We start from the raw sequence: 23,340 nt of genomic DNA on the forward strand, positions 1-23,340 counted from the left end.
ACGGACGACGGACGGACGCCGGGCGAAAAGCGATCACAAAAGCACACCCTGTCTGACTTTGTGACAGGTGAGCTAAAAAAAACAATCAGATTTCCCGATTTATATTAATTTTCCTAGTGCTAGTGATTTTACATTTAGCGTCACTGTGACCCTAATTTTTGACCCATTGACCTCAAAATTATTTGATGTCATCTACTGATCAGGTGCTATGATCTCTCTAGGTTATAATGACCACGGCTTAATCATTCTAAATTATTCATCAGAATTATTTTACATGAAGTGTCATGGTAACCTTGACCTCAAACATCTATATATGCTATCTACTGTCCATGGGCAATGGCCCTAGCAAATAAAATAAACAAAGATTTATTCCTTCTCAAGTCATCGTATAAAAAGTGTCAGGCCGTCGTACATACAAAAATCTGGAAACAAAGTGATCCCTCGGAAGCATTTATCACAACAAAATTACATAAGAATTGCAGACTCGGTTTGATCGAGTCTGTACATGAAGGAAAATGAATACGTGCAACATCCCTCACGCCCACTAGCACCGGCTTGAGCGGTACTGATTTCTCAACACTAAATAGTGCTGGCATCAATGATCCGGAAGGACCAGAAAAATATAACAACACTATCACAAAGGGCTATAACTCAAAATTAATGTCTGATTTATTGGCCTTGGAAGGTGACTTTCTCATATGATCTTTAAGAAATGTATCAAGTTAAATGTGATCATCTTTAGTATCTTCAAAGATTAATGTCGCATGTAAAACTTTAATAAGTAAAACTTTATTGTTGTGATTAATGCTTCCGGGGATCACTTTGTTTTCAGATTTTTATCTCATGCCCACGACTTAGTATCTTGTGGCCACGACACATAGTATCTTGTGCCCAGGATTTAATTATCTCGTAGCCACGACTTAGTAACTCGTGATCACAAAATAGTATCTCGTGCACAGTAGATTGATGAAAACACACACACACACACACACGTCACATTTGTGCCACCTTATCTGGTTGAATTGTTGCTGCATAAATTCTGGATTGTAAAATTGATGCAAAAAGGAAAGAGCCTTTCATCAATACTTTGAAGCGATATACTGCGAATTCACTTATATTCGTGGGCATGAAATTTCGTGGTTTTATCAAAACGGACATTTTCATGGGTTCTTAAATTCGTGGATTTTCGTTTTCTTTTTAAAAAAAAATTCAGTAACCTAGTGCAAAGTAATCTTAAACTTAATCGCCGAACATTTTTACTTACAACATGTACATATCTTTACTTGTCACACAGCGGTTGTAAATAAATTTAATCCTTGCCTCTGGGCATAACTCTAACATAGCACAGTTACTGCCGATAATTGACTGCAATTAACACATTTCATGTGACATGATATGCACCTCCATTGAACACTGCCCATGTTATTCGCCGATGTTAACATCGCATAATTTATACGACACCTAGCACGTTTTAACCAGCGAATTTTTAAAAGTTTACAACCTGAATTGGTCTGAACATATTTTGACAGTAACTACACGCAACGTCACAGCGACTGTGTAAATTTACATGCATATAAATTATTCTCGGTAAAATAACACGAGTATATGTGGATCTTGTAAAAGTCGGTGGCGTCTTTGATATTTACGGAATAGCATTTGCACAAATACAGATTAAAATTCATATATAAACTGGATCATTTTAAAAACGACAAAAGAAAGTACAATAAATCTGTTTTAGCGATCGTATTTTTTTATAGTTTTGTGTACTTACAACATTAATATCAAAGACTTTTTTTTAAATTAATAAGAGGAAACTGACAACTTTTATAAGTTCTAATTATTGCACTGCCTGGGTTCCCATATTTACTCGATTATGTCAAGTATTCTTGTTAACACAATCAAGTCCTAGTAGACTACAACGATCAAGTATAAAATGCGACATTTGTGACAGTAAATTGAAGACATATAATCGATGAGTTTTCTTTAAAGTTTCTTAAATATTGCAAACGGATTTAATATGTCACTAACCTTTTTTTATCTGTCTGTACTTACATCTATTTCACGAAATATCGGCCGGAAAAGAGCCGACGCATGTTTGTAATATATAGAACAGAGGCTGGGTAAGAAGTATTTGTTGGGATAAAAAGTTAGTTGGATCTTAAATTCGTGGATTGACCTACCACGAAAACCACGAAAATTCGTGCCCCACGAATAATAATGATTTTACAGTACTCAGTTGCTAATTGAGATTTGAGATTTTCTCTATTCCAACAAAGTACTAATCCAAGTACTTAAGTTACTGATGGAATGCGATTTTTCTATGATCCAAAAATGCAGTATATGACCCAAAACTCTTACGGTTATGTTGCCACTGTACAGATCAGATAAAGCAACAAATGCAGGATATGGAGCTCAAGGCCGTGTTGTTAAGTGTATGCCTTCGAGCCACTTGCCGTTCATCCAAAAAGTTCGAATACCGCCAGGGACTTTGGATTCTTTCACAAGACAAGCTATCCAAATAGCTTTTGATATGTGGATGATTCTACTAAGGTGCCCGCTTGTGCCTGAAATAATGCACACAGGGACACTCGAGGTCCCATGTACCAGTAAAGCAGAAAACTCACCATATGACATTAAAGGTTTCGATCTGACATAAACCGCAACCCTAAGAAGATAAACAACTGCTGTGGATATATTACAAATATGTTACTAGTTATGGTACAAGACCTTTGAATCAATTACAACTATAACTGCCACTCCCATGGTGTGAGTATCCCCGCATATCGCTTTGGCAGAATCAAACAGTGGTCAACAAGTGGTATTTAGAGTTTAAGGAAAAACCTCCCGCCAAATTTGCAGGTAAGTAAGCCAGTGCAAATTCTACATGATTTAAGTAGCAAAGATCAGAGTGACCTTTGCCTTTGACTGCGTGGCTTGAATACCCCACCCCATTCATACAGCTTTGCCTGGGGGTGTTTTAAAATGAATATATGAGAAAATAATTATATGCTTCAAATGTTGAAAAAAAAAGTCAAAATCAATACACTCACTGTGGACAAGCATTTTTAAGCATTTGAGCAGACTAGCGTATAGTTGTAAAGGCCCCCGTGACCTTGGCCTTTGTTACCCAGTGACTTCGAAATCAATAGGAATCACCTAATGATCATGCCCAAAATGAAGACTTAATGGATCAAAGGATTCTTAAGATATTGGGCAGAAAAGTCAATGCCCTTGTGATCTTAACCTTTGACCAGTGACCTCAAAATCAATTGTAGTCCCCGTGCTTGAGTAGTTCTATAAAACTTACATCCCTTGATTTATTTGTCAAAATGAAGGCTATATTAATTAGGGGACAACACAAAGAGGAATTGAATATTAACATTAATGAATAATAAACCTTAATCTATAACAAATCCGTGGTATTTGACTGTTCCACTATCACATGTATTAAACTCATTACCAACAAACAAATAAGCTAATAAATTTAATAGAATATATTTATTTTCTTCACATGATACTTGTATTGATTTTAAATAAATTAAATTTTTATCAATTATGATTAAACATCCATTATATATGTATATTTAGCCTTTCTAATTGATTCTATATTGTTGAAGACAGCACTCTAGACTAATCAAATACTGGACGCAGTAAAGGAAGATCTATTATGATATGAGCCAAAGTATGTAAAGTTTTTAAGTATATAACGAGAAAACTACGGTGACACGAAGGTGACATAATTTGCTTTTTTATCTCGTGTGCACGTGTTACTGAGTCAGCGCATTAGATAATTAGGTGGTGCACGCGAGATACTAAGTTGTGTGCACGAGTCATTAAGTGGAATGCACGTGTTACTTAGTCGTGGGCACAACCTACTATGTGGTGTGTACGGGATTACAATATCGTAACGAAAGACTGCATTTTAATCATACTTAAAGCTTTAAACAGCGGTGATTTCCAAAAGTTATGCCACCCAAAAACACAGTAATTCTAGGTCTGTTCATAAAGCGGTAAATTACCTAAAACGTGAATTGATATTTATAACAGATATACACAAAATATGCAGGGACTTGTAATCCAATGATCCATAAAAGCGCATTCAAAATACCAAAAAGTTCTCTGTCCAAGCACGGATTTATATTATAATAATATAATAATTGTTATTAAGATCCGGTGGTTTGTGTATCATTTTTTGACGACATTTTCATCAGTACTTTTAATTGAAACAGCAATGGGGTGTTAAAAAATAAGCTTTTCTGGAAAAATTGCATTAAAAAGGGTAAAGGCTTGTCTTTGATGACGGGTGGTGATGATAAGAGAACATTCGTCTTGAAACTATATTTGCCTAAAATAAAATAGTTTTAAGTACTTTAGGAAGAAAGTTCGACACGGGGAGATATTTTTCATCTTGCTTCCGTTTTGAGGTTCTCGATTCAACTTTGCCGTCATTTGATTGAACTGCCAATTATGGACAATTCATCCTATGAAGTGGAAGTTTGAATACTGTGGGCCACCATGGCGAAACTTAAGTTTAGTTATGCTCCCGCCGACAACTGTTTTTTTCGTTGCGTTCTTTTTTTATCTTTAACAGAAAATAATTCGACTTGCAGCTTTAGACTTTGTTGACCCAAATCAATCAGGGTCTTCTACCCAATTGACAATTCTCTATGACAGTTTTGAAATGTCATGTGGGCCAATTGCGACTTAAGTCTATTATTGCTCGGAGAACTGTTTCAGTTTTTTAATCTACAGCGTTTCATGTCGTTGACCTTCGACCTTTTTGACCTTGTGACCCAAAATCAAAATAGGGGTCTTTCTACCCAATATGGACAATCATCCTATGAAGTTTGAATGTTGTGGGCCAAATGGAACTTAAGTTATGCTCCGCGAAACCAAATTGGCTAACGGACGGAACGGACATAAGACGGAACATAATATAACATAATATGCCCGAAATTTTTCCGGCATATAATAAAATCAAGAAAAAGAAAAAAAGGTTAATACTGGTTCTGGTTAGTTTTAATGTGTAAATCTATTATTACTGACATCTAAATTGAAGAAAGAATTTTGACAAAAGCGGCACTATAATTATTGTGTTTCTTCTTTGCATTATCTACTGCGTAGCCAGATATAATTACGAAAAAAGTTAATTCATTCAACATTTTGACGTGTGTCACAACAGTGTTCAGAAAAATCCGGATCCGGTACGCCTCGGTGTTGTAGTTGTGTAGAATTAATTAATGTTTCTTTTTCATGAGGGAGGGCCCTCCTAGTCATATTAAAAGTTCTTCTTTTAAATCGATATGGTATGATTAATAAGATTATAATTTTGAGTGCAACAAATTACTACAAATATTTCAACACGAAAAGCAGTTTATTATTCCCGCCTAAGTTTGATACGATCTCGAATTCTGTGCGTTCCGGTTCACAAGCCGTGATATTGTCGCTGGTTTACTTAAAAAAGAAAGGAAAACCAAGATGAATGAATTCCGTAGTTTAAAAGGTTTAATAAGTTAAAAAGAAGGTATATCCCGTTGGCAGGAAAAAAAGCTAACTCATTGTTTTCAGGGCAAAAAATGTTAAACTATATCATTTTGGTAAGTTGTCATTATTTAATATATTAGCGAATGAGGTTTATTTGTTATTTCTCTTCTGGGAGGCCTGCTCTGCTTGAAAGGTTTTTCTTTTATTTAAACAGGCTGCTCTCATTCCAGTTAGACGTAAAACAATTTTTAAAAATAGAAAAGAGAAAAGACTGTTTCTTTTCGTTTGTTCAACGGACCGAAACCACCTTGAGCAATTGCCTTTTAAAGACTGTGGTGAATTCGGGCTAGTCGGGGGAACGATTTCCCCTCACTGTGCAGGTCACTTTCTTTGTTGATTGATTAGGGAAAAAATTCATTTCCGTGGTTATTCAATTTAGTATCAGTTCTTTGCCGAAATCAAAGTTTAATAGCAACCTACTATCAGGAAAACTGCTTTAAAGGCCTGTCCAGGAACGATGCAAGGTGAATTGTTCTTGATTTGGAGGTAATATCACAACTACCACGACCATTGCTGTGCTGTTATAGTTCATCCAAAATTATACACAAAAAAACTATTGTTTGCTATGCTAACATAAACATTAAAAGGAACTATAAAAACAGTGTTGCTTTTTTTCTTTTACTAAAGTCTTTTTTAAAAAGTTTTCAAATTTTGTTTTATTTCTTCGTGAATATCTGGGTTTTTAATTACAAATATTTATCTTGGCTTCTAAAGTACAAATATTGATTAGGAAGGGTCGAAATGGTCTTAACCACTACGTGTTTCGAAAAAAAAGTCACATTTAAAATTGGTAGGGGTGCAGGGTCTAGGGAGTTCATCTTATTATCCTAAAAGTCGAGAAGAAGTTTGTCAAGGGGTCGGTTTCTATTACGTGTCTCTTTACTTGCCTTACAGATGATGCTTCAATCCAAATTATCTTAACTCAGAGAAAGATGATTTTATTATTTAGTATATGTAAACTAACTAAGGCAACACTCTAAATAAAGGAATGGGATGGATATTTGAACCCCAGGGATATGACGTACATAAACACTTATAGATGTCCACAGGTGGTGTGCTACTTACATGCCAAATATGTAAGCTATTGAATTATTAGTTGCACAAACGATGACTTAAAATGGTATATGTGTTCACTTACTAATAAGTTAGGTCAGAACCCTTATGGAGGCAAATAAATATTATTTCATTCAAATGAGCATGATTTATATATCCTTTGTTAATGACCACAATGCGGGGGATGATACATGTCACATATCTACGAACGAGTGGTATTACAGTTTCTGAGAAACAAGTTTTTTTAATGATCATATTTGAAGTCTATTTTTATCTAATTGCAACCTACTAATTGTACAAGACTGAACCCATTTATACCACTTTTTAGGACAACCTAAGAATCATATTTTGGTCAAAATCCATCAAGTGGTTTCGAAGGAGTTTGTTGTTTTACGAAAATGTGGACATCGACAAAAGGCGGACACACTGTTCATCACAATTTTAACTCACTTTTGAGCGCATTGTGCTACATTAATCTTAAACAACAAGCTCATTTCATCCAGAACACGCTATCAGCAGCAGATAAATGACGCATTAAAATTTCAAAAAGTGGAGGAGTAAGACGGACAGTATCGTTGGGGGAATGGTTAGTATACTCGTGATCGGGAGATTTCATATTGACCTGTTATTTGATCAAAAGACATTTGTATTTTTTTTATTTATTTTATTTATTTATTTTTTGAAACAAAATAGCGACTTTCACTCTTTAAATTCTATCAACGCTTTCGTATTGGCAAAAGTACGTACATTTGACCTTCCTTTCTGCATTTGCCCTGTTTCCCTCTTAATTGACAATTGGTTATCTTATATTAGCATTGTGATAAAATATTGCTGGCTAGAATTAGTATGGTAACACAACAATGTTTAACATTTTTTTTCACAACTAATGCTTCAGGGAAAAACAATTGAATTAAATACGAGAAATTGTCGCAACAACACATGCCACCCCCCCTTTTAGCCCTTGACTGATATTATTTTTGTTACGGAAACGTGCTATACTATACATGGATACATGGAAGTAAGTATATGTGATGGAAAAGAAAATATGACAAATATATGACCTGAAACTGAAAGAAAGCTGTCATTGTTGGAGGGGTTATAGCTGGAATAAAATATGTATTATCATATAAATGTAACAATTCTGACATTTAAGGCCCCCTGTGACTTTGACATTTGACCCCAAAATCAATAAGGGTCATCATCTGGCCAATCAATATGTAACAAGGAACATCGCAATGCGATGCAACCAGGTTTTCAGCAAAATATTTCACAGAAGCTTTGTCATGAAGGGGCATTTGTTTTTAATTGAACTTTTAGGAGGAATTATGGCTTTTTTAATATTCCTCAAACAAAAATGATTGAGAAATTTTATGTTGTCTATTCGCCTTTTTTCCCCAAATTTTAGAAAGGTTAACAGTACTTTATTTTTTTGCTTAATTTTTGCATTTTTGCGTCTCTTGTCATTTTCTTTTGTCAACAATATTGGCGTGTGGTGTTTTGTGCAAATTTTCAAGAAAAGTATGTTCACAATTTTAAAAAAATACTTGAATGATGTCTTGGAAGAAACATGGGAATTTAGTGAGAGCCAGGGCACTTGATGACAAAGCTTCTGTGAAAGTTCGGTCAAAATCCATTGAGAAATGTAGGAGAAGTTGCGCACTGTAGAAATTGTTCACTATATATTCTGTATAAGGAAAAAATATACAAAAGGCCATAATTCGGTCAAATATTATCCAATCACAAAACCCCGACAATATGTGCCAGGCACTTGATAACAAAGCTTCTAAGAAAGTTTGGTCAAAATCCGTTGAGAAATGTAGGAGGAGTTGAGCACAGAAGAAATTGTTCTCTATATATTCTGTATAATGAAAAAAAATATACAAAGGGCCATAATTCGGTCAAATATTATCCAATCACAAAACCCCGACAATATGTGCCAGGCACTTGATAACAAAGCTTCTAAGAAAAGTTTGTGTCAAAATCCGTTGAGAAATGTAGGAGGAGTTGCCGCACAGAAGAAATTGTTCACTATATATATTCTATATAAGGAAAAAAAAAACACAAAGGGCCATAATTAGGTCAAATATATACCAATTGCAAAACCCCTGGCAATATGTGACAGGGCACTTGATGACAAGCTTCTGAGAAAGTTTGGTCAAAATCCGTTGAGAAAGTAGGAGGAGTTGCTCACAGAAGAAATTTGTTCACTATAATTTTATATAAGGAAAAAAAAACAAAGGGCCATAATTAGGTCAAATATTATCTAATCGCAAAACCCCGACAATATGCGCCAGGGCACTTGATGACAAAGCTTCTGTGAAAGTTTGGTCAAAATCCGTTGAGAAATGTAGGAGGAGTTGCGCACAGAAAAAATTGTTTACGCCCGCCCGCCGACATACCTCAATCTAATAACCAGTTTTTTCCTTCGGAAAACCTGGTTAAATATGAAAAGTTTGTGATAAATAGTTTCTAAGATATTGAGCCGAAACCATTCTGACATTAAATGCACATATGACCTTGACCTTTGACCATGTGACCACAAAGTCAATAGGGGTCATCTGCTAGTAATGACCAATCAGTATGTGAAATATGAAGACTTTGTGATATATAGTTTTTAAGATAACCAGCGGAAACCATTCTGATACTTAAGGCCCCTATGACCTTGACTTTGACCTAGTAACCCCAAAATTAATAGGCATCATTAACTTGTTATGGCTAATCAGTATGTGAAACATGAAGACTTTGTGATGAATAGTTTTCAAGATAATCAGCGGAAACCATTAATACATACAGCGCCCCTGTGACCTTAACCTTTGACCTAGTGACCCCAACATCAATAGGGGTCATTTTCTAGTTACGACCGATCAGTAAGTGAAACATGAAATTTTGTGATGAAAAGTATTCTATGTAATCAGCGGAAAACATTCTGACATTTAAGGTCCCTGTGACCTGGACCTTATAGCCCCAAATTAATAAGGGGTCATTTACTAGTTATGACCAATCAACTTTATGAAAAAGGAAGACTTTGTGATGAAAAAGCTTTCAAGATAATCAGCGGAAACCATTCTAACATTTAAGGCCACTGTGACCTTGACCTTCAACATAATGACCAAAATCAATAGGGGTCATCTACTAGTTATGACCAATCAGTATGTGATATATAAAGACATTGTTTTCAAGATAGTCAGCGGAATATTAAGGTCAATTTGACTTTGACCTTTGACTTAGTGACCCACAGGGGTGATCTACTAGTTATCCCTAATCAGAATGTGAAATACAAAAAAACATTGTGATATATAGTTTTCTAGATTATCAGCGGAAACATAAGCAAAACAAAATACCCCTCTTCTTCGAAGGGGGGCATACAAATACTTATGATCAACAATTATGGCGTTTCAGTATTACAAAAGTGTCTATTACGATGTAGTCACTTAGAGTACAATATGAATTTGATAATCATGAACGTTTTTGACAACGAGGCTAGTGATATATTAACTGAATTTGAAATAGAGTATAATTTTGGGGGTTAAAAGCGATGCTAGATGGCGTAAAATATGAATTGATACAGAGAATAATAAGATTGGATCAAATAATGAATTGATGATATTAGAACATTATATGGTGCAAAACTGAAGTATCAATGGTTATATGTTGTAAGGGGTGAAGTACAAAAGAATACGTTTAGTAATATATACAGAAAACGAATTAAGTTATGTGAGTAATATCACTTACTTTGTTTAGAATCAATATATTCTTTTTCTTTCTCGTCTTTATTTGCTGTTTTAATTTTTTTGCATAACGTCTCTCCTAATCCAGCCAGGTCTGCTCGTTCTTTATCTCCTAGTTCATGAATTTTCCCAACTTCTTTGTCCAGTTCTTCATGCAGTCTTTTAACAGAAACATCGGCTTCATCTTTTAATTGTGACTGAAGAGATAGAAGATCTTCTTGTTTTCTTTTTATCATATCTAGTTTAATTCTGTCATATTGCTCGTCTAATCCAGCCTTCATCTTGTCTTGAATTGCCTTTGCCACATCGTCTAGTACGTTTCTTACATCATCTTTACCAATGACTAAAGTGTCATTTTCTAACTGTAATTATAAATACAATACAAATATCGATGCCTTGGTGCAAAAGGGTTGTAACTCAATATTTTGAAATTATTCAGGAGAGACAAAAAACTTATTTATTCTTTTACATTCCAATAAATTCTTCTTTAATTTTGCTTTTTGGCTTTAATTCAATTACTGATATATAATTGATTGGGAAGGTTATTTTATTTTGTCAGCATAAAGAGATAATTGATAAAGTTTCAGTTACAACCCTTTCGCACCAAAAAAATCAAAAATTTCAAAAAATGATTTGGTGCGAAAGGGTTGTAACTAAATTTTTGCTTTAAATTCTGATAAATGTAATTGGTCAAATGAACAGATCCAAGCTTAGTTGTGTTAAGTATGAACTAATTTAACATATTGCCTGGATATTTCAGTGAAAAACCTTCAAAATATATGTTTTTAAAATGTAATTTCAGTCAAATTATTTTTTTAAAGAAATTCACTTTATATATATTTTTTCTATGTGACACACAGTTCAGATTGTCAAACCCATCATAAGTACCAAATATGCATTAACATGTATGTTTTTGCAAGAATCAAAGGTAAATTTTTCGCAATTCAAAATGTGAACTTACATAATGACAAAACCATCTAAGACACATTTATTTTTGTTAATATAAGCCTTTTGAAAATGAAAATACTCTTATTTTATTTTCCATCTATTCTATACATAGGCTTTCAGTGTTTTTTTTGGTCGAAATATTCGGCGATATTCGGCCCCTTTCCCCACCTCTCGGAATATATATTTTTCCCCATGAAATTGCGAAAATTCCCCACCGTCAAAAAAAATATACCCAAACAAGAAACAGAAAAGAAGACACACAAACCATAATTAAATTATGCCAATTTATTTTGATTCACATAGCAAATTCATGAACTCAATCATTATTATCAGGGATGTTTACTTTACGCTTGCTTTGCGACATAGGTCGTTCGTTTTACCGCGGATGTAAGACAATACGGTAACGCGAGAATCGGTTATTGAGTTTATTATTTACTGTTGGCTTTAATGAAATAATACATGCAAATATTTATAATTAAACAATCGCCTACTTGGCAAGTATAAAATAAACAGAATATTATAAAATGAAAGAAGAATACGCTATGAAAAAGAGATTACAGTAATAAGATGAAAATCCTCAAGTTACCGAACTGCCGATGTGTCAAATTGTCGCTGTATCTTTACGGCTTTTACTACTATCGCATTTACTGCAAAAATGTCACACAATAGTCGGTGTTATCGAAAGCTAGTCGAAAGATAATAAATAAACAAGCAAAGAACAAACGTATCGATGTTCTTTTTAAGCAGCAGGCACTTTCTGTGCTAGGTTCAAAGGAAAAATATCAAAAACCAGACCAATGCAAGTCAGCCGAGGTACGCTCGATATTTTTTTCTCAGCGTATTTTATTTAGTAATAATACATGATATAAATATTTCCAATCAATTCACTAAATAACTTGTCTGCCAGTGCAAAGAAATGATAAATTATGATTATAGAAACTACGATTATGTATGCAAAATTTCATAACAAATAAATCTGTGTGAATAATGGGTGGAGCTTGCGTTGAAAGGCTCTTCAGTTTAATGAACCATTCAACCTACTGTGCACTCCTCACAGAAATAGACTAGGACAAAACAGTCTTGACAACCTGATTAGAATATGCAACTATGATGGACACTTAAACATTGATGACCTGAATGCTGTCATCAATGAGTTTGATAATGACAGTAGGGTTCCTCCAAATGAAATTGCACTGAATCAAACTGAACTGAAGTCACTCATTAAATAAAGTTGTTAACTAATTTCAATTAGTTGTTTTATTTATTTTATAGGATTGTTTAAAAATCATGTATTTTTAGTCTTTTTATTGAATATTAATAACACTGAAAATTCCCCTTTTTTGGCATTTATGCGCTATTTTTCCCCACCCAATGGGCACTGACCCCCTTCCCCCAAAACTGAAAAAAAAACACTGGCTTTTCTTAATTTGAAAACTTAGATAATTCCTAGGATGTGCTTCTTTACTATTAAGCCAAAAGTATGAGAAAGATGATAAATATTATAGATGTTCTAAGCTTCTAAGCTCATGCTATTCTTACAACTCTTTACAGTCCCAAATTTCATTGTTTATAATTATATAAATCAGTCCATTCTGAATCAGTCAGTAATTAAATGAGAAAAAAAATTATATAAGGCCTGCAAATAATAACAATTACAAAATGCAATCCCCCACCCCAATAACATTCACAGGTGTGCACACAAACGCACATACAGCTGAGGCTTTATGAATCATTTTAAATAGCAGATAGAATATATCTGATAATTTACTTTTATCTAACAGAAAACAAAGGGTCAATAACATATTTTACTTGATATTTTAACATGACCCGCATTTTTCCCTATTGAACATAGAAGAACCTATGCAATAAAATCACTGTTTGACATTCTATATTAAGACATGTGATGTAGTCATTATACACGCAAAGTAACCACTAAAAATGTGATGTGCTGAAAATGAGTATGAAAACAAATCAGGCACAATTTAGATAAATATAAGGTACGGCAGCATTAAAATTTTATTTGTTGATGTCGTGTTAGAATCAAAATAATATATACCTATAAGAAGAAATTGAATCCGAAGATAGAGCGGATGTTGATTTATAATTGCAGACAACGCTAAAGTCGATTTCGGTATCGTAACGTACCGGCTAAAGTCTGTTCTTTTCCGCACTTTAATACCGTGCATGTAGAGTCCGGTATCCGAGCACGGGAAAAAAAATATGATTTTTCCCAACGAAATATTCATGTAAGGTTATCAATTAACTCTGTAATCTGGGATGCTCTATACAATTCAAAAAGTCAGTGGAATATTTCGTGTCCGATCATTGTGCATTTTTTACCCGCCAATATAATTGTGCACAATTTTCATACCTTTTTCCCCGCAAAAACATTATTGATTATAACAGATAAGAATAAATCACTGAGATTTTTAATGTCACAAAAAATAAAACACATGTATACATGTAAGCATAATCAAATGTATTATTTTAACCCATTTGCGCCTGTTGTCTACTTTTGTAGACACTAGCAGTTATCAGTACACTAGGACCTAATTATGAGCGCACATTTGTTTATCATTGTTATTTTATACTTGTTGTCATTATAAGCGTTAATTGGACTATTTTGCTAGACAAAATGCAGACCACTACGTTTTTTGCAGTGTGTTTTCAACAAGAATGTGATAAAAATTGCCTTGAAAATATTATTGAAAATGGCTAGCAGAAACAGGTATGTAAAACTTTATATTGTTTTTATTTTATATCATAAAGTATGATTGTTTTATATTGTATAATTATATTTCTGCTCAATTCCTGTTTTATAATTCAGAAATATGTATAAAATGTGTTATGACAGTCAATTTAGATTTTGTCTACAAAAGTAGACAATAGGATCAAATGGGTACGTTTTATCATTATGAAAATATTTTGTTGTTTACAGAAGATACACAGTTAATGAAATCATATCAATGCTTGAGGATGAAGGTAACTTTGAAAGGGCAGATATACATGTTCAACCACCTCCTGTAGATGAACTGACAGATGAAGATAGTGCAAGTGAAGATGAAGAAGTAGGTTACAACAACCTCAGTGGACGTCAGTTAGACCAACAAGCAACAGCGACAGTTATTCGCCTAGATGGACGTCATGTTGTTGATTCAGCATCAGACTCCGATCTAGTTAGTAATAAATAAATAAAATAAATAGATAAGATAAATGAATAATAAATAGATAAATAAATAAATACGAAGCAAGTAAGTAAATAATGTTACAGTAATCCAGTTGAGAATAAGATTTTTTTATATTTATCATATTTTATTTTTCAGGAAACTGACCATTCTTCAGATTCTTCTGATACAGATGAATACGAAGTGCCTGCAAATATTGCAAAAAAGACCTCAAGTAAGAATTGCACTACGGGATCCAGCTCCGCGTCCCAAACGACCTGCACCAGTAAAGAGGAAGTGGGAAAATAAAGATCTACCTGAGCAAGATAAAGACAGATTCACTTGGCATGGCTCAAATATAGACAAAAGTCGATGGCCGCAAACACAGATGGCATCTTCAACTTATTTTTTGATGATGACGTGATCAACATGATTGTTGAACAGAGTATAAGATATGCTGGTTCAAAAGGCAACCATTCGTTTTCAACTTCACCCCAAGAAATTAGGATCTTCTTAGCAATTCTGCTTATATCAGGCTATAACACTGTGCCAAGACGGAGACAGTTCTGGAGCCGGGATGATGACGTAAGGAATGAGGCAATAGCTCGTACAATGCCGCGGAGACAGATTCGACATATTGGTGCGATATGTACATCTTTTGCGATAACAACAATCTTGACAGAGAGGACAAATTTAGCAAAATAAGACCACTGCTATGTCTGCTGAATGAGCGCTTCTTGTTATACTTCTTGAAAGAGAAAAACCTTTCAATCGACGAAAGCATGATCCCGTACTATGGGCGACACGGAGCGAAACAGTTTATTCGTGGGAAACCAATTAGGTTCGGTTATAAGATGTGGGCGTTAACGACAGCACTTGGATATGTTTTACAATTTGAGCCCTATCAAGGGGCAAAAGGCCACCAAACCATGATCCTGGCTTCCTTGGAATGGGCGGAGCAGTAGTTATGGACCTGCTTTCAGAGCTGCAGAAAGATGATGCATACCATCTGACTTTTGATAATCTATTTACTTCCCTGAAGCTCGTGGACCGGCTTACAGATATGGGAATATCTTGCACAGGAACCATCCGTGCCAACCGAATAGAAGATTGTCCTGTCAAAAATGTAAAAGACATGGGAAAAACGCAACGAGGAAACTATGATAAAAGGTATGACGCACACAAAGGTCTGATACTGGTGAGGTGGAATGACAACAATATAGTAAATGTGGTGTCAAATTGCCATGGAGTTGAACCATTGCAACAAGCAACACGGTGGTCAAAGCAGGCAAAAGCTAGGGTGCGCCTTCCGCAGCCATACCTTATAAAGCATTACAACCAGACAATGGGAGGTGTGGACAGGATGGATCAAAATGTTGAGAAGTATCGTATCTCTATCAGATCCAAAGAAGTGGTGGTGGCCAGTGTTTATGTATTGCATTGACCTTGCGGTGCAGCAAACCTGGCACATTTACCGTGCTACTGATGCAGGATTGAGGCAACCATTAGATCTGTTAGATGTCAGACGAGCTCTGGTTACTGTGCTGCTTGCTCAGGGGCGTACACCTGCTGTCAGCCCTGGCAGACCAAGAGGTAGGATAAGCCCATTGTCAAGAAGAATTCCAGACCATATCCGACTTGATGGTAAAAATCATTACGCAGAGCCAGCAAAAGAAGTGCGCTGTTTATTGTGTGGAAAAAAATGCAGGACACAATGTTCCAAATGTAATGTTGGAGTGCACAGGAAATGCTTTGAAATGTTTCACAGTGTTTAGGTATTCATACGATCAAAGCCAAAAGACATGAACAATAATAATTCATATTCAGAATGAATTTCAGAGTGAACACTTCTGTGCCTAATGTCTACTTTTGTAGGAAAAGTAATAGAAAACATTGCCTGTATAAACTTTAAGGATTTTTTCAAGTAAAAGTTATCAAATAAACCAACAATAGGTTATCTGGACATATATTCTATATGTGTTTTACATATACCCATTTGCGCCTGTTGTCTACTTTTGTAGACAAAATATTAAAACACTAAAATAAAAAATACAGTACTTATATTTGAAAAATAAACGGATGTATGTTATAACTATATGGTTACTATATGTTTTATACATTTCTTATATAAAAATAAAATTCCGGCACAAATGGGTTAATGATCAGGATTTCGATCTCTAAATAAGTAAATCAGGCGATCTGCATTTCAGTCCTTTTGAAAACGGATGCCGTTGGCACTGAATTCCTTGAATAATTTTGTAAGAGTCTGGCATAATCACTCCGGTACATAATGTCCAACAACAGAATTTAATTTTTTTACAATACATGTATAAGCTTAAATGTCAATGCTCTTCATCTGTCATGTTTGAATCACTCCTATCACTGTCGTACCGGACGTTGTCATAAACGGCTTCTGCACTCGCTACATCATTCTGGTCAAAACCTAGAAAGTGATGGCAAAGGAATCAATACACATCTATTGTGAAATGAAGACAGTATTCTTTTTTTTTTATTTAAGTCTGGACACCGGGGGAAAGGAGCAGAATGTCCATGTTGTAAAAATGTTTAACATTGAGCATGAAAGATTTATGGCAAGCCTTATAACAGTTTTATGCATAACTCTCAAGGGTCTTAGCTTACCAAAATTGTAACAGACAGCACATACTTATTATACGTTCAACAGCCTAATTTTAAATTTATTTTCTTTGAGCGCTAAGAAAAATTTTCGTCTGCTAAAAATGTCTCTGCTAAATGAAAAGTTTAACCTATATCGCAGCATGCCGAAAAGAAATGTTGTCTGAATATCATACCAACTTGGAACCTGACCAGACGCCTGGAGTTACTCCGGTGTCCAGTCTGGTTCCGGCCTTTCAAATTTTGCCGCCAACGTGCATAGAGTAAAGAATGTTTCACAAACTGGAAACTCAAGTTCTGCGTCGCTGTCGCTGTTCCCAAGTGTCCACAGAGAATCGTCCTCGGTGCCATCTAATGCATTTGAAATGCCTACTTTCTTAAAGCTCTTGACCAATAAGAGCTTCTGACAATCTGTCTCAGGATTCTTTGACCCACTGAAGCAGAACTTTGTTAGTTGGCTTTCCTCATTTTTGCCTCCGGCTGTAAAGGTGTGATCTCCATTTACCATCCAGTTGTCCCACTTGTCTTGAATAAAGGCCTTAAAAGGTTTATTCCAGCTAACATCTGCAGGTTGTAAGATGCCCGTGCAACCCACCAGGGATCAGACCAATGTCGGAGTTGGCGCCAAAATCACTACGGCGGGATACCATTGACTTTACGTCATCAGTTCTATGTGCCCGAAAAGCGTCCCAAACTAGCATCTTTCGAGTGTCCTCCCGTCGCCCAAACTGAAGCACCCACCATTTTAAAATATTTTCATTTTACCCCAACCATTATCGGACCTTCTAACGAGCACACCAAGTGGTACGTCGGAAGCAGGGGGTTTCATTTTTCCTTTAAGAATGACCACTGGCGGTAATTTCCTGCCGTCAGCCATAGCAGCGAGCATAACCGTCACTTTCTCTTTTTCATGCCCTGTTGTGCGTATGATGACGGATTTCTCACCCTTATGGTGAAGAGTGGAATTTCCAGGCATGTCAAAGTACACCGCTGTTTCGTCCATGTTTTCCAATGGCATTCCATTGGATAGCTCCGCAATTTCCTCATTCGTATAACGAATTGTGAAATGAGACTATCTTCGTCTTCAACAATGCGGTTCTGGCATTCGTTGAGCTACGGTTCTTTTTTTTTTTTTCCCCCCGTCTTTTTTTTCACGCATTGAAACAGAATGGCGCTTCATCCACTTTTGTAGCCATCCACGACTGCCCTTAAATGTTAGATCCCCACTCACAATGAACCGCCCGCTGCGCTTCCAGATCAGCTTTTTGCCGGTTATTTCGTATGCTCGATCTTAGTTCACTAAACCATTCAAAAATATCCCTTTAACTGTTCATTTTCACTTTTCGTCCAGCGCCCGGGAGACGTTTCACAGACATTAAGCTTTCTCCGAATCGTCCAGCATCGAACTGTTTTTAATCCATTCTCTTATTCTTTTTCGATCAATGGCGATTTTTCTACTTGTTTCCCGAAATAGTGTGGTCTTTTGCATATTTAGCGACATTTATTTTAAATTTCACAGTATATTGACTCGTGTTTCCCATGATGTTAAAAAAAGTAAGAATAGTTCTAACCGATTTTACTGACACAAGCATATATGTTCTTTAAGGGATTGGTGCGGGATTTTGATATTAAAAGACAATCGACTATTGTTCAAAATAATTTTAATCAGAACTAATCTCCCATGTTGGGCCCCAATACATTGAACCATTCACGTTGACCTTGCTGACGTAATGAAATAGGCGCGTGAGTTTTGGCATCTCGGAATGGTTATTTTTATACATGTATATATATCTTATACACAAAACACATTGAATTATGGCAACACCTATGCTTGTTGTCTATAAAATCTGTTTTATTAAGGGATATCACGTTTACAAATATACATGCCCAGTCGGAACTATACTTAAGTGTAATTTGGAACCAGAAAATGAACATAATGATAGCGCAATTATCGTAAAAAATAATGGATCTGTTTTGGACATATACCCGGAGGGATTATGCCAGCCTCTTACAAAATTATTCAAAGATGGACTTTATTGTAGAAATCAGTGCCGAAATACTTTGGAGAACCACTTCGTCATCAAAAAGGAACTTTTGTAAAAAAGGTGGTGGCATTGAAATACCGTGTACATATAAACTTTACGGAAAAAAAAAGAAAAGAAAAGGGTTAGTTCGTTCCTACGTGAAAACGGAAATAAGGAAACTTGAATTGTAAAGGTAAGCTCAATTGTACTCAAATCGGGGGATGGGCGTTTAAAAGGGGCATTTAATTTTTCAATTTTGGGCTGAAAAATGGCCGTTTTTTGTCCAAAATATGGGGGGTGGGCGTCTATTAGAGTATGGGCGCTAAATAGAATTATTACGGTATGCAAATCGCTTGGAATCACTTGATAAAATCACTGTTTGTTGAATGTGCATCATTATATCACTCGGGCTACGCCCTCGTAATTCCACACATCCGACTCCAAACAGTGATTTTATTGAGCGATAAAATCACAGTTTGTGATATATTATTTCTTAAATAATAGACCTATGTAACTTGTATTAAGCTAAACCTACATGTAGCCTGCTTATCTGTGTAATTCAACCACACATCATACTGTTGGCTTGCAGTTTAATGGAAAGTCTTTAATTCTTTTTCTTTTGTCCAATCAGCAGATATTTGTGATACAATATTTATACAATTTGTCTTTGACAAGACAATCTCATGAAAATATTCCAATAGTAATACATGTAAGTGATAAAAGTAATTCATGTAAGTTTAAAACCAAATCAAGAATTGAGTAATAATTGTATAATTTCTTTAAGTTATTTAAACATTTAGTAATTAAAAAAGCATCGAAACACAAGGCTGTCGGATTTGTATGAGAGTATAAATCAGATTGCCGATTGTTTTGATGTTCTTTCTCTTTTGTATCTTAGGCAAAAATGAAAACACATTCCCAGTCATCCAATAAAAATGTACTAAATGTTTAAGCATCTGAATATGACTTTTCTATATTTATATAAGCCGGTGCTAGGGGGCGTGGACTGTAACTTGCACATTCCAGTACCATCCATGAACAGGCTCAATCAAACCGAGCCTGCAACATTTTCAATTTTGTTGTGTTGGACTTTCTTTAGGGGTTCTGTTTTTCTCTATTTTCTACTGTCATCTCCTTCCCTGTCTCTTTCCCTGTCGTCACAATATGTAAAAACTAGAAAAAATGAACCAGTTAACAAGCAAGCTCCAGACAGACAGTGAGTTAAAGCATTGTGCATGTATTGGTATGCAATTTAACTCTGACATGTTTTCAAAAGTCTCCAAACTATGATACAATCATAAAATATTGTATGACAATTGTTTATAATAAATTTATTTTGAGTTACAGTAATTTCGTTTTCGTAAAACCAAAATAGGTCCATTACTTTTTCATGCTATTTTGCAAACAATGCAACATTATACCAAAAACAATTTTTATGTTGAGAAAAAATCACTATAATAGTACTGTTAGTCAAATATAGCAATGTACTATGATATTGTTTCTTTTACAAGCATTGGAATTGATTTATGTTTGAAAAATGTGTAAGTTATTCAAATTCTTGTATTATGTCTGAATGAAAGCTTAACAATTATGTAAATAACAAAGAATCAGAAGCTGAGACTGTTTTATAAACTTGTCAATTAGTTTGAAAGAAATAATCCACTAAATATTTCACAGAATATGATATAAGATATCGAGATACAACTGTTTTGCACTAGGATTTATTCAAAATATTATCAAAATGTTGGTGCGAAACGGTTGTAACTTAAGTTACAACCGTTTCGCACCAACAAAATATGTCTGTTTGAGTTACAACCTTTGGACAAAATACTTTTTTGGTAGTTTAATTTTAGCTTTCAAGTTCAATATTTTTACATGTGTGTATATTGCTCCTACATTGAAAAACACCATAAAACCATTTTCGGTGAAATTATGAGTTACAACCCTTTTGCACCAAGGCATCGATATACAATATTCAATTTTGAAAAAGGTAAATAAATAAACATGGCCCTGAGGTCGCTCACCTGTATATAGCCCCCCCCCCCGCCACCCCCGGGCCAATTTTTACCCAAGGGCTTTTATTTGTTTATTTGAACAGACTTGGTAGACACCCATAAGAAGATGTTTCATGCTAAACATCTAATTTCTAGCTCATTGGGTTTTTTAAAAGAAGATTTTTAAAGTTTTTACTATACACATATAGTTAAAAACAATGACACCCCTGGGGCAGGGCCAGTTTTGACCCCCGGGCTTTAATTTGAACAGACTTTGTAGATATTTACTTAAAGATGTTTCATGCTCAATATCTAAACTCTAGCTATTTGGGTTTTTTCAAAGAAGATTTTTTAAGTTTTTGCTATACGCATATAAGGAAAATCAATGACCCCCCCCCCACCCGGGCGGGGCCAGTTTTGACCCCAGGGCTTTTATTTGAACATACTTGGCAGACACCCATTAGAACATGTTTCGTGCTAAATATCTTAGCTCTAGCTCTTTGAGTTCTTTAAAAGAAGACTTTTTAAGTTTTTACTATATGCATATAGGGAAAATCAATGACCCCCTGGGGCGGGGCCAATTTTGACCCAAGGGCTTTTATTTGAACAAACTTGGTAGACACTTATTAGAAGATGTTTCATGCTAAATATCTTAGCTCTAGCTTTTTGGGTTCTTTAAAAGAAGATTTTTTAAGTTTTTACTATATGCATCAAGGGAAAATCTATGACCCCCTGGGGCGGGGTCAATTTTGACCCCAGGGCTTTTATTTCAACAAACTTGGTAGACACTTATTAGAAGATGTTTCATGCCAAATATCTAAGCTGTAGCTCTTATGGTTCTTTAAAAGAAGATTTTTTAAGTTTTTACTATATGCATCAAGGGAAAATCTATGACCCCCTGGGGCGGGGTCAATTTTGACCCCAGGGCTTTTATTTCAACAAAATTGGTAGACATTCACTAGAAGATGTTTCATGCCAAATATCTTAGCTGTAGCTCTTATGGTTCTTTAAAAGAAGATTTTTTAAGTTTTTACTATATGCATATAGGGAAAATCAATGACCCCCGGGGTGGGGCCAATTTTGACCACAGGGCTTTTATTTGAACAAACTTGGTAGACACTCACTAGAAGATGTTTCATGCTTAATATCTTAGCTCTAGCTCTTTGGGTTCTTTAAAAGAAGATTTTTTAAGTTTTTACTATATGCATATAGGGAAAATAAATGACCCCCTGGGGCGGGGCCAATTTTGACCCCAGGGCTTTTATTTGAACAAACTTGGTAGACATTCACTAGAAGATGTTTCATGCTTAATATCTAAGCTCTAGCTCTTGGGGTTGTTTAAAAGAAGATATTTAAAGATTTTTCTTTCGGTTGCCATGGCAACCAGAGTTCTGCATGAAATTAAATTCTTTGAACAATTTTAAAAGGTGACCACCAAAGGAACATTCCTGTGAAGTTTGGATGAAATTGGCTCAGTGGTTTATGAGGAGATGTCATTTAAAGCAAAAGTTTACGGACGGACGACGGACGGAATAAATAAATAAAATGAACAAATAATACAAAAAAATAAATAATAAAAACAAATGTGGTTGTGGAAATGGTGGTGGTAGCGGTGGTGGTAGTGGTTGTAGTAGTAGTAGCAGTAGTAGTAGTAGTAGTAATTAACAGTAGAAAGAAGTGGTAGTAATTGTAGTAGTAGTATGAGTAAGAAGCAGTAGTAAGTAGCAGTAGTGTTTAGCAGTTGTTATTATAGTAGTGGTACATTGAAGCAGTAGTAAGTAATAGTAGTAAGTAGCAGCAGTAAGTAGCAGTAGTAAGTTACAGCTGTAATTGTAGAAGTAGTAGAAGTAAGAAGCAGTTGTAGTAGTCAGAAGAAGTTGAAAAATAAGAAGTTTAGGAAGGAGAAGCATGAGTAGTAGTAGTAGTGGTAGTAGTAGTGGTAATAGTTGTGGTGGTGGTGGTAGCGGAAGTGGTAGTAGTAGTAGTAATAGTAGTAGTAGTAGTATAATTAGTAAAAGTAGTGGTACTAGAATAAGCAGTGGTAGTGGTTGTGGTGGTAGTAGTAGTAGTAGTGATGGTAGTTATGGTGGTGGTAGTGGTAGTAGTTGCTGTAGTGGTTGAAGTGGTAGTATTAGTGGTGGTGGTAGAGGTAGTGGTGGTGGTGGTGTTGGTAGTAGTGGTGGTGGTGGTGGAAGCAGTAGCAGTAGAGAAGGGATAAGTAGCAAGTTGTAATTGTAGTAATAAGAATTGA

At 35.2% G+C, this 23,340-nt stretch overlaps 2 protein-coding genes across 2 annotated transcripts; both read left to right on the plus strand.

The window, feature by feature from the left end:
* Positions 1-14,161: 14,161 nt before the first annotated feature.
* On the plus strand, positions 14,162-15,049 carry LOC132753040 (uncharacterized). The gene is made up of 2 exons (XM_060743450.1): positions 14,162-14,449; positions 14,597-15,049. Exons 1-2 carry the CDS (start codon positions 14,240-14,242, stop codon positions 14,744-14,746), a joined length of 360 nt encoding a protein of 119 aa, XP_060599433.1. The 5' UTR covers positions 14,162-14,239; the 3' UTR covers positions 14,747-15,049.
* Positions 15,050-15,105: 56 nt separating this feature from the next.
* On the plus strand, positions 15,106-16,107 carry LOC132753041 (piggyBac transposable element-derived protein 2-like). The gene has a single exon (XM_060743451.1). The coding sequence runs from the start codon at positions 15,387-15,389 to the stop codon at positions 15,879-15,881; it is 495 nt and encodes a 164-aa protein (XP_060599434.1). The 5' UTR covers positions 15,106-15,386; the 3' UTR covers positions 15,882-16,107.
* The last annotated feature ends 7,233 nt before the right edge of the window (positions 16,108-23,340 follow it).

Source organism: Ruditapes philippinarum, unplaced genomic scaffold (genome assembly GCF_026571515.1).
Source record: "Ruditapes philippinarum isolate M1 unplaced genomic scaffold, ASM2657151v2 ctg8460_1_1_1_1, whole genome shotgun sequence".
NCBI lineage: Eukaryota > Metazoa > Mollusca > Bivalvia > Venerida > Veneridae > Ruditapes > Ruditapes philippinarum.